General features: G+C 41.5%; 1 protein-coding gene across 2 annotated transcripts in view; it reads left to right on the plus strand.

Annotated features, from left to right (window-relative positions):
* The window catches only part of gosr1 (golgi SNAP receptor complex member 1), a 260,165-nt gene that overhangs the window by 15,043 nt on the left and 232,043 nt on the right, over positions 1-13,079 (plus strand). For both annotated transcript variants that reach the window (XM_084317512.1, XM_084317513.1), the window contains 2 exons: positions 1,817-1,924; positions 10,328-10,419. In XM_084317512.1, coding sequence (XP_084173638.1) covers positions 1,817-1,924; positions 10,328-10,419 — 200 coding nt within the window. The remainder of the gene's footprint in view (positions 1-1,816; positions 1,925-10,327; positions 10,420-13,079) is intronic.

The raw sequence follows: 13,079 nt of genomic DNA on the forward strand, positions 1-13,079 counted from the left end.
GTCTTAACTTGCCAAATTATCACAGCTGCGAACCCCGCCTGATTTGCATACGAGGGCCGTGCGCAAAACAAGGGTCAGCATTGCTGCAAGTATTCAAAAGGTATAGTGTAGCAGCGCGGAAACGCTTTGCGACGGCTCATAATTAGAATAGATTCAAATGTATTGTCATTAGGGATGGGTACCGAATTCGGTACATTTAAAGGTACCTACCGAAACACGTCGGTACTACCGAGTATCGATTCACGTGAGATCCACCGGTGCCAACTTTCGGTACTATGCGAAAAAAAGAAAAAAATTGATGACGTCACGTTTTGTTGACCGCAAAAACAAAACCGCACAATACATGTTTTCAAACTCTCTTTGGGTGTTTGCAATTCATGGGGACTGGGGAGTATATGTCTCTGATATCTATCTTGGTAGTGGGCAGGTTGTTAGAAAGTGTAGCTCAGTTTCCACATCTGCTCTGTCTGACATGGCTGTTAGCCTAGCCACAGAGCGTCTTTAGAGAGGAGATTGAATCCGGGACACAATGGGACACTGGCTCTGTTCATGGTCACAAATGGATTCCAGCTTCATTTATTTACTACAGATAACAAACGTGTTGTTTCTGTTTTTCTTTTTTACATACTTGGCGCCACATGGAACAACTGATCACTACAGCCCAGCATCATATTACAGTGTAGCCAGTCTCTTGAAACACCACTATCTCCAAACGTTATTTTGCTATGTGTTCGCGCTGCCACGGTGAGTTTTATTTTTAGCGGTCGGCTTACTCCTTCCATAGTTTCACATATTTGTAACCCATTTGACGTTCTTAAGCTGACGTTAGCTAAGCTAACCGTCGGACATAACGTTAGCTCCTAGGGCTACAGTGCAAGCCGGCACAACTCACAGAAGAGTAGAGGATGTGACGTTGGTAAACAAGCCACACACACCGCAGAGCGGGTCTACTCTTCTCCAAAGCGGGGGTGGAGCAAAAATAACTGCTAGAATACTCAATCAGCAGCAGAGTAGTTCATTGCTGCTAGATTGTTTGTTTGTTTAATCAGTTGTAAAATACTTTACATTAGTAAGATGTAAATAATAATAAAGTAATAATAATACATAATTTATTTATTAAATATGAAGTTTGGATTTTTTTTTTTTTTTTTTACAACTGAGGTAGGTAGATACAATTTTTAAGAGACTAAACTACCGAAAAAAGGTACCGTTGGGTACCGGTATCGATTCACAGGTACCGGTATCGGTTCAAATGTGAAAGGTACCCATCCCTAATTGTCATCATACAGCACACTATAGCTATAGTGGAATAGACTGTATTAATATTCCATATTTATACCATCTTGTTTTGCACTCCTGGCCACCTGCCTCAGCGCACACACAGACACACGCAAGCACACACATACTGTATAATTTATGCAAACATAATGCCTTGTTGAACGCACCTAGGATCCCTCTCAGTCTTCCCACAGTACTGTCTCAATAAATACAACAAGGCTGGAAAGGAAGGAAAGGAAGGAAAACAGGATGGAAGTCAGATTTGATCTCTGGGCTGTTTAGTGAATTGCAGCTACAAGTTGGATCCTGCAACTCCTACCTGTTCTGCAGGCATCCCACCCGTCTGTCTGCCTGCAGGCATCCAACCTGTCTGTCTGCAGGCCTCCAACGGTCCAACCTGTCTGTCTGCAGGCCTCCAACCTCCAACCTGTCTGTCTGCAGGCCTCCCACCTGTCTTGTCTGCAGGCCTCCCACCTCTATCTGCAGGCCTCCCACATGGCTCCACTATCTTCATCTTTCTTCCTTTCTCTCCCCTCAGCTCACAGCGGTGAACGACAAGATGGCAGAGTACACTAGCACCCCGGGCGCCGCCTCCCTCAACGCTGCTCTCATGCACACGCTGCAGAGACACAGAGACATCCTGCAGGTGGGTTGTGTTGAGGAGACACTAACATTAACCCTAACTGTAACCCTAGCACTGACCCTAAGACTAACACTGACCCTAACCCTAGAGACATCCTGCAGGTGGGTTGTGTTGAGTGACACGGAGACACTAACCTTAACCCTAACTGTAACCCTAACATTGACCCTAACACTGACCCTAAACCTGATTCTGACCTGAACACTAACACTATGCACATGCTCCAGAGACATCTACATATCCTGCAGGTGGGTTGTGTTGAGTGACTAGGATAATGGTGTGTCAGACACTAACCCTAATGGTCTCGGTATACTTGCTTTTAAATTTGCATTCGCAAGAGAACGTACCCTGCGTTCCTTTGGAGCGTACTTTGTACACCTTCTCAGAAATTAACACTATGCAAAACACTAACAAACTGCATTACCTCCTCGAGTGTCGCCGTGTTTTATCTTTACGTTGCAAATCTGGATAGTGGATAGTTCACAAGGAAGGTATTCTTCTTCTATATAATTCTATGTATTCCCGTCGGAACATTCCCGTCATTCATGGAGTTTAAAGGCATTGCACTTGACCTATGTACTGAATCATGTAATTGTTTTTAATCCATCATTGTAGTAATTGTAATTCATTGTAATTATTAACTGTTATGATATTTGTGTCCTTTGTTAACTCGTCATCACTGTAAATGAGGGAAACCTCAGTGCTTTCACGAGTATAAATAAAGGTTTGAAATGAAATGAAATGTGTCGGCCAGGGAGGATTTCGGTCCTGATCTGCCCCCTAGTGGATAGACTTTTCAATCCTCCAGGTCAGACCTGGGCATTGTATGGCCAAATACGGCCCACGGGATGATTTTGACCGGCTCGCAAAAGATTACATCATAATACAAAACAAACATTTACATTTTTTTTTTTTTTTTTTTTTTATTATAAACCTTTTTTCTTTTCATGTCAACGTTCACACGCACAATATACGCTTACCTATGATTTGACTTGATTCAACAACAAAGCAGTCGGGGCAATGGCAAGCCAAAAACGGTCAAAAGTGTGGTTATTTGAAGTTTTGATTTTTTTTTCACAACTGAGGTAGGTAGATTACATTTTTAGAGACTAAAGTACAGAAAAAAGGTATCGTTGGGTACCGGTATCGATTCACAGGTACCGGTACCGTATCGGTTCAAATGTGAACGGTACCCATCCCTACTGAGCACACAACTGCAGGGCAAGGTCATTTTTGCTCATGAAATGCATAGCCATGTGAAAGCCTTCATGACAAAGTTGCAATTAATTTCAAGGCAACTAGGCAGCAACAATCTCGAACACATGAAAACCCTGAAAGAAGTCAAACCATCAGATGATCACCGGCACAGGTACTCATCCATGTTAGGAGAGGAGAACTGCATGATGAATTTTCAAGGCGTTTTTAAGTTTTTAAAAAGGTTGAGGATGAAATGCAGCTGGTTTCCTCTCCCTTTACCTGCAGTGTTGATAGTGCACCCACTGATGTTCAGCTTGAACTCATTGACCTGCAGTACTGAAAGAGCACTTTAAGTCAGCATCACTGCTAGAGTTCTACTCTGCTCTCAAGGAGGAGAACTTTCCAAACATGGGGAGACATGCTCAGAAGATGTTGGTTCTCTTTGGATCCACCTACATATGTGAACAGACATTCTCAGTCATGAAGTTTACCAAATGAAGAAAAAAGAACTGAAGAACACTAAAATGTGGGAATATAACAAGTGAAATGGGACACATGATATTTTTTTTTGCACAGTTCTGAAAACATTAAATGTAAAGTCAAAAAGGCTACAAAACTGTGGCACTTTTCTTTACACAGTTCAGTGACATGTCTTGTTTATTTTAGCTACAAAGATGATGTGATGACTTTAGAAATCTAAGAAAATCCTTGTTTCAATAGTATATGAAACTCAAAATGCCCTTTGTTATTAATGCGACTGAAAATGTGTTAAATGTTTCACATTTTGTTTATCATTATTATTATTTATCATTTTGGAAATTCTATTTGAATAAATTATATTTTTGAGAGCTAACCTCACCTTTTAATTGCCAAATAATAACATACACTCTTACCAGCGGTCAAAACAATGCCATTTACTGCTTTTTATATAGAAATAAAATGTATATTATGCATAATTGAGTTCGGAATTTTGGCCCGGCCCTCCAAAATATTTTCAGTTGCTCATTTGGCCCCCTGGGAAAAATAATTGCCCACCCCTGCTCCAGGTACATGCAAAATACGCAGGCAAGTATGTGAACAATGCCGTTCACAACGCAGCCACTTGTCTACTCGTACGCATGGTTAAAAGTATACAGAGACCATAACCCTGTACATATGCGCATTGTGCTATTATTATGGATAGAGTATACTATGGATGCACGATAATTATCGGGCCGATATCAGCAATTATGACGTCATCCCGATAAACCCGATAACATTATTGATAGCTCCGATAATATATAATACATTTTTTGGTTAAAAGAAATCCGGTGTGGGTGGATTGGGATGAAGGGCGCTTGTTTTTATTGTAGGCTCCTCCCGTTTTACCAGTACTGTGGTACGACTGATAGCGTGTGGTTTAGGAAGAGGGATTTTTTCACAAATCATGGCTGGCTGTGACGTAGTCACGTGACATTCAGAGGCAGCAGATAGTAAACAAAGATGGCGTTGTCGGACTTTTTAAAAGTTTCAGAGGAAAACAGTTCGCTTGCTATTTGTAACAAATGCAGAAGTTCCACGAGGAGGGAAAGGGGCAACAAGCTATAACACATCCAACTTAATAAGTCACCTGAAACATCACCACCGCTACGATGGTGTATTAAAATCCGACAACGCCGAGCAGCTAAAGGCTAAGCTAATCCAAAGCCAGCTGCAAAGGAAGCGGCGCGGCTTGTACCTAGGCTATTGACGAGGCGTTTGCAAAATTAAAGAGACGTTTGACAGAGATGATTTGTCTGGTTTATTTTTTTTATTTTTTTAGGCGTGCTGTCCTATAAATGCCAAGTAATAGTTGTTTCATGGACCAAGACCACAACAGTCTCCTCTCCTATAGGGTCAAATGTTTTATCTGCTGACAAAGTACAATACCTGTTGGTTTTTAGTTCACTCATTGTTCAGGGAAACACATTGTTAATGACATTGACTGATTGTGAATTTTGTGATTGACTCAAATTATATTTATTTGGAAAAATATATATACCGGTAGTCACTTTATTTGAAGAGTCATAACTGTTCTCTTGGCTTTGTTTTGTTCATAGTAGTAACGCTCATGTCATGATAAATCTGGTTAGGTCAAAACTACAGGAATATACATAAAAGAAAAAAATTATAATACAATAAATATATATATATTATCGGTTATCGGTATCGACCTTGAGGAGCAGAAAGTTATCGGTATCGATATCGGGGTCAAAAAAATCAATATCGTGCACCCCTAGAGTATACACATGTCTCATCTGCCCAGATCAGACCATCACCTTTATTTTTTATTAATATCCTGTTATTTTCCCTTTATTCTTATATTTCTATTGTCATATATTATTATTGTAATTTCTATTACCCTGCCGGATACCTCCCCTCCCCCTCCTCTGTGCTGCTATGACCCCTGAATCTCTTAATCAAATACATTTTGATAGCTTGGTATAATACCAATTAGGGCTGTCACCATTGGCAAACATTAATTAATTTGTTGTTTTGGGTATGTACTATGACAATGTTTATGAGGTTAAAGGGCAGTCTTTCAGTTTTAATATGAGGGTGTTTACATTATATATATATATTTATCTATCTATCTATCTATCTATCTATCTATCTATCTATCTATCTATATATATATATATATATATATATATATATATATATATCAGGTGAACCCTGTAGGAATTGTAGCTGTTTCGTTTTATATATAGTCCCTAGGGGACCAAAAGTAATTTATCAAGTCAAGTTCTGGAGAGTATACAGAACAATTGAGACCACTGGTTTCAACACTCCACTCACTTTAGATGATACCTTACTCAGACCTGTCTCAAACCCTGCCCCTTTTCTTGATCCTCCAATCACAGCTGTCGCGACAGCTGTAAGCGACAGCTGTGATTTGAGGATCAAGAAAAGAGGGCAGGGTTTTGAGACGGGTCCATTGCAGGGAGTGGTGTAGCGGTAATGCGTTGGGCGGTTTTCGCCACTCTGCAGTGCTTTCTGGTCCGAGGCAGAGCAGTTACCATGCAGTTAGTGAGTATGCGTTTTATGGCACACGGGTAGAAGTTCAAGAATCTGAGGAGACACTAAAGCTACAAGCACAAAACAATTCTGACAGCAAAATATTGATGTAATTAAAGGGACACTTTAACAACGTCAACCTTAACACATTGCCCGCCGGGGGTTATGCCCATCTAATGCCCCTCTCTGCCAGCGCTGTAAGCCTATGGAGATGTTTACCTTCTTTGCAGGGCTATAACTTTTTAAATGTTATTGCTATATTGACATTACTATGGCCCATTCAACATCGATTATCTATCGTTCAGGATGTGGGAACGTTATACTTTTTCATTCATACATTGTTGTGTTAATACCTTCTAGAATAAGTATGTTTTTAATCTTTTCTGCTGTAATTCCAAAAACGCTAGTTATAGGCCCAAACGCATTATATAGATTATCGATTGCCGTTTCCCCCCCATACACGCTACACCAAAAAACTAAAATGTATATGATCGGTATACATTATGCCTCATCATGCGCAGAGGAAAGGGGGGGGGGGGTCATTTATAATTCCCCGATCATCAGTAACTGCTTTATGTAGGTTGGGTGGATATATTGATCAGATGGTTTGCAAACGAGGAAATGCACAATCGGGTTGAAAATAACATTATATTCCTCTTACCGTTGGCCAATGAGACTGGCGGTGAAAGATCCCAATTATACGACGCCGATCGCCTAGGTCCATTTCCGGTTTGAATGGCGCAATAAACGCCAAAATCATATCGATTATCAAGTTTAGAAAGCGATCCATTATGTACATAGTGTCTGTCGGGAGTCCCGTAACGAGATGTGACTGCCGGATGATTTTCATCGATGCACTGATGGCACATCCTGTTTGGGAGTGTAACTCGCCCGACCATCCACCAGGCGGCGGTATTGAGCCGTCGTTGCAGTCACATCTAAGGTCCAGCTGCAGGACCGGGGGTGGGTATATGAATTATGAATGCCATGGCGAAAAAATTAAATATTGATCTAAAAAACGCTGTACAGCGATCCTGGCAGACAACGCATGGCGGCCAATAACGCTGGACAGCGTTTTGGCACTGGATGTGTTAAAGGTGCTGAAAGTGGTATATTTTAAAATAAGCTCTACATTCTGACCGACATCACTGATATGGAGTATTTTTGTCAGTAACATGGGTCTCCCAGGCCCTCCGCTCTGCAGTGAACAGAACATACATTTTCTGGTATCCCATCCCACTTTATCCAATCATGAGAAAGAACCCTAGATATGTTTACTGTACGTATTTCAAGAAATCTTGCGAAGTCAAATTTGCTGGCAGATTATTTGACTTGTTTCAAGCAAATTTTTGTTTTTATATCTTATTTTTGTCCGAATTTTTGCAGTGTGGAATTCTTTCTCCTGCGTTGGATAATAATCTTTTCCAACCCAAGATTGACCTTGGCTCATTTTATGTGAAGAACATATAAAAGAAGACATTTTCATTGAGTGCACACTCAATGTATGTAACATACATACATGGTGTTTCGGGACCCAAAGTGTGGAAATTGTAGGTGAAAACAAGTAAATATTAAACAAAAAGGTTCACTGTCTGCCTCCACATGGTTTAATTAAAAATTTTCAAGATAAACATTGTTTATTCTATTCATGTCTTTATTATAATGGATTGTTTTTGGCGTGACAAGCTCTCCAGACACGGAACACATTTATGTCCGAGGTTGGGAAAATAGGTGCAGCTAAAGGACGGTCCAGGTTTTTTCAACAAGGAAAATAAATGGTAGCACAGCACAGGGTTGTTTGAGTAGAACACCATGACTCAATGAGGCCTTCTGATAGTATGGTTGTTTGAGTAGAACACCATGACTCAATGAGACCTTCTGATAGCAGGGTTGTTTGAGTAGAACACCATGACTCAATAAGACCTGATAGCAGGGTTCTTTGAGTAGAATACCATGACTCAATGAGACCTTCTGATAGCAGGGTTGTTTGAGTAGAACACCATGACTCAATAAGACCTTCTGATAGCAGGGTTGTTTGAGTAGAACACCATGACTCAATGAGACCTTCTGATAGCAGGGTTGTTTGAGTAGAACACCATGACTCAATGAGACCTTCTGATAGCAGGGTTGTTTGAGGAGAACACCATGACTCAATGAGACCTTCTGATATCAGGGTTGTTTGAGTAGAACACCATGACTCAATGAGACCTTCTGATAGCAGGTTTTTTTTATTTTTATTTTTTATCTCTCTTTCTCCGATTTTTCTCTGTTTTCTCCCTGTCCCAATTTTAGTCGTGCCAATTCCCCCCCCTCCCCTACCTGGTTGTTGTGCGCATGTTCTCCTACTGGTCAGTACAAGGGAACCCTGAAGCGTGATATTTTTCTGTAGCCACATTTCTGGCAGACGCTCTCTGATTCAGTTTCTACACTGGTTAAGTTTAGGCAATCTTCGAAGTTGGTTAAGGTTAGGCAAGTTCTTTCGACGGTTAAGCTTAGGCACTCTTTCGAAGTTGGTTAAGGTTAGAGTTTGTCTTAGAGCATGGCGATAGAACGCCAGGTAGTTTGCAGGCTGTTTGACGTGGAAATGGGCAAAGACACAGCTCGTCACGCTATTGGGCGCACATGTCACATGACCAGAAACGTCTGCCAGAAATGCGGCTATGGAAAGTATAGACGCAACCCTGAAGTATCCGCACGCTTCCTCCGACACGTGCGGCGACAGCCAGTGGCTCTCTTCTCACCTGGCAGCGAGGGCTCTCATTGGTGAAGTGTAACGCGTGGGAGGTCACGCTGCCTTCCTCAAGTCCTGCCTCCGCTGAGCAAGCGCCCAGACCTGACCTGTAGGCTTTGCTGTCCACAACGCCAGTTTCCCACCCACGGCTTCCCTCCCCCTAACCCAGCCAAACGAGTTAGTATAGCGATCAGCCCAAGCCAAGGCAATGCTGACTCCGGGAGTCGAGACCGCAGCCTCTTGCATTGGTGACGAGCGCAATCTCCGCTACGCCACCTGACCGCCTTGATAGCAGGGTTGTTTGAGTAGAACACCATGACTCAAGACCTTCTGATAGCAGGGTTGTTTGAGTAGAACACCATGACTCAATGAGACCTTCTGATAGCAGGGTTGTTTGAGTAGAACAGTGGTTCCCAAAGTCGGGGTCGCGACCCAAAGGTGGGCCGCGAGCAGCCACGGGTGGGCCGCGAGATGATTTAAATTTTTTATTTTTTTTGTCAGGCCACTGAACTTAGAAGCAGGCCAGGACAGTGTTTCTAGTTGTATTCTAAAATTCTATTCTATTGTATTCTAAAATGTGACTATATGGTTTTATATTAACTTAATAAATAAACAAAAACGAAAAATCTACTTATTTCAACGAACATTTCAAACTAAATAACAGATTATGCACATAAAACGCTGAAAACAACCGAAGCAACAATAGTATTTTAATGAGGCTATTATTATTATCATTATTATTTTGCAACAAGTTAGCCCTCTCATAAATAGCACATATAAATGAATAACTAACTTGAACTAACTTAATAGGATTGAAGTGATATTTGGCTTAAAAAATCGGTCACCTGGCAAAAAAAAAGAAAAAAAAAAGCCAGACGATGTGCATTGGGCCGCGGCTCTCTGACGCCTTATTTTCTGGGCCCCGGCCTGAAAAGTTTGGGAACCCCTGGAGTAGAACACCATGACTCAATGAGACCTTCTGATAGCAGGGTTGTTTGAGTAGAACACCATGACTCAATGAGACCTTCTGATAGCAGGGTTGTTTGAGTAGAACACCATGACTCAATGAGACCTTCTGATAGCAGGGTTGTTTGAGTAGAACACCATGACTCAATGAGACCTTCTGATAGCAGGGTTGTTTGAGTAGAACACCATGACTCAGTGAGACCTTCTGATGACAGCTGGTCATACTGTAAGTGTGCGATGTGAAAAATACTGCAAAATAATTGCAAGATTTGCATTAAATATGATGATTTTATACAGGTTTATGTTAATTATCCAATTACTCTTTTGTAATTGGATATGCTGCCTATAAAAACCGGTTCACTTGATAATTCATACATGGTTCACTTGATAATTGATAGTTCTCTGTGATTAGGCTCACTTGGCTGGACCATAGGGGTAATGATTCACTTCCTCATATTTCACCCATCTACCCCCAACAGGACTACACTCATGAATTCCACAAAACCAAAGGCAACTTCTTGGCTCTCCGGGAGAGAGAAGACCTGCTGGGCTCAGTCAGGAAGGACATCGAGTGAGTAACATTACCATCAATAAGCACTGACCTATTGACTGATTTGCTCATGCAACCACAAGAAGGCGAATAGAGTCATTGGCATCTCTACTACATATTTAAAAAAAAAAATATATCTGTGAATACATTTACATATTTTCCTCCTAAATAACTCGAGTGCGTTCAAGTCTAATTTCTTCTGTCCTGAGAGCTCCTCGATTGGTGTGTGAAATTCATCCAACCTCGACTGCTGATGTACCTGAAGAGTCTGTCAAGGTCAGGGAACCCAGAGAGACGGAGGGAAGGGGGAAAGTGCCCCCCCCCTACATTTCCAGTGTAACTCCACCCTGCAGTCAACCTCTCCCCTTAAAATAATAGCTGAGCCTTGACCTCTCTCTCCCTGAAATTGCTCTTAAAAAACGACAGACCATTAAAACCAAGGAATGTTTACGTTCCCCCTCTGCCTTCTGTTGAGTAAGAGTATCTCTCTCTCTCTCTCTCTCTCTCTCTCTCTCTCTCTCTCTCTCTCTCTCTCTTTCTCTCTCTCCCTCTCTCCCCCCCCACTCAGTCGTGAGTGAGTGTATTGAAATGAGTCACAGGGCTTCCCCCTCAGACCATGACTAGTCGTTTTTAATGGCTTATTGATCATGCACACGAGAAGAGCACTGCAGCCCTTCTATTGATCCTCCAATCCCTTCCACCCCTGTCAACATGCAGATGACCTACTGGCCTCTGCCTCAGCCGTGATATGCTGTGTTCCTTTCCAGTCCTACATCTATCAGTCGTGCTATATGTTCTGCGTTCCTTTCCAGTCATCCTACATATATCAGCTGTGCTATATGTTCTGTGTTCCTTTCCAGTCCTACATCTATCAGCTATAGGGCTGACCTTACATTTTTTTGGGGGAATTCGAAGCTTCGGGGCCCAGATTAGATTTTAATTCGAAGCTTTGAGATAAAAAAGAAAAAAAATTATAAATACATTTATTTATTTTTTTACATTTTTATTATTTTATTTTGTGAGACTTGTACAACACTTTGTTCAACTTTGTCAGTGCTGTAAAGTTTAAACCTTTTTAAATCTTAGACAAACGAAACACTTTGCTTTCATGAAATATTGTAAGCTGTTATTTGAGGCTTTATAAAAGCAGCACAATGAACACAAATCTGTCAGTGCCGAGTCCGACCTCATCTTAAATAACAAACAGCATTGCTTGTTGTAATTAACACTTTAATCGCCAAGGACGCCTTAACTCGTCATTCCCCGCCATTCTAATTCTGCCAATGACGCCGTAACACGTCATTGAGATCAATATTTCAAAAATCTGTGATCGCAATCATATTTCTCCCCCGGAGACTTGAGATCTACTGTTGATCCCCTCTCAACTCTCCAACGGTTCAAGAGCGCCATCTGGTGGCCGATTGGCGGATCGCCCAAACCGGAAACCGGAAACGGAAACTGGTGCTCATCCAAATTCGGTCCGATCACTCGCTATAGGTCCCGGGACTCGAGCGCGACACAATGGATAGCGATCCGTTACCAATAACTCGGTAAACAACATGATTTGGACGTATATACTATTATACAACCTGGAGATGGATCGCATATTTCAACATCCCATAATAGGAATATTTTTGCTCCACGCTCATCGCCCAACGGCCCGAGGAGACTGGGGTGAGTTTCAGCGTTTTTTTTTTACCGTGTTCGATACAAACTGCTCTAATGATCATATCACCCACACTAGATGAATCATCTAACGTTGGCCACGGAATTATAAACGACCCCCCCCCCCATCCAGTCAACATCAGATGATAAGTAGTAACTTCTAGAAGCACGTCCATTTGAATTTTTTTTTATCTCGCGCCGATCGCTATCAAACTATACAATCATCAATATAATGCATTTAGGGCTATAAATCACGTTCTGCAGAATGCTGCAGAAAACGATAAAAACATTTATACTTTAGACCGTATTTTAGTATGAATATGTGAATGAAAAAGTTTAACGTTCCTACATCCTGAACGATAGATAATTGACGTTGAATGGGCCATAGTAATGTCAATTTAGCAATACAATTTAAAAGGTTATAGCCCTGCAAAGAAGGGGAACTTCTCCATAGACAAATAGAGCTGGCAGAGGATGGTATAATGATGTACATAAGCCTGGCAAAGAAAGTGTTAACAGAGAGGCAGAGTTGATTTTGCACACAAATCTTTTTTTTTATATAATCAGATTTTATTGTCATTCGAATCCCATGCCCATCGAACGAAGCTTTGAAGTATTTAAGACAGCCCTAATCAGCTATATGATCTGTGTTCCTTTCCAGTCCTACATCTATCAGCCGTGCTATTATGTTCTGTGTTCCTTTCCAGTCCTACATCTATCAGCTATATGATCTGTGCTATGTTCTGTGTTCCAGACCGCCCTCTGCACTCTGTATGAGTTGAAGCGCCTTGGTGGCATAAACCAGCTAGCAGTGCATTGCAATAGTCGAGGCGATTCATGACTGTTGATTGCAGGAGGTGTTAGGTGGCTTATTTTGTCAGGAAGGGGTGGATCCTTCTCACATTGCTCAGGAAGAATCTGCAAGTTATTGTTGTTAAGGCGATGTGAGCAGAGAATTCCAGCCGGTCATCAAGGACCGGGTTCTTGGCAGTCGGGAAGTGAATTAGCTCTGTTTT

The sequence above is a fragment of the Notolepis coatsorum genome (genome assembly GCF_963971535.1).
Source record: "Notolepis coatsorum genome assembly, chromosome: 1".
Classification (NCBI taxonomy): Eukaryota; Metazoa; Chordata; class Actinopteri; order Aulopiformes; family Paralepididae; genus Notolepis; species Notolepis coatsorum.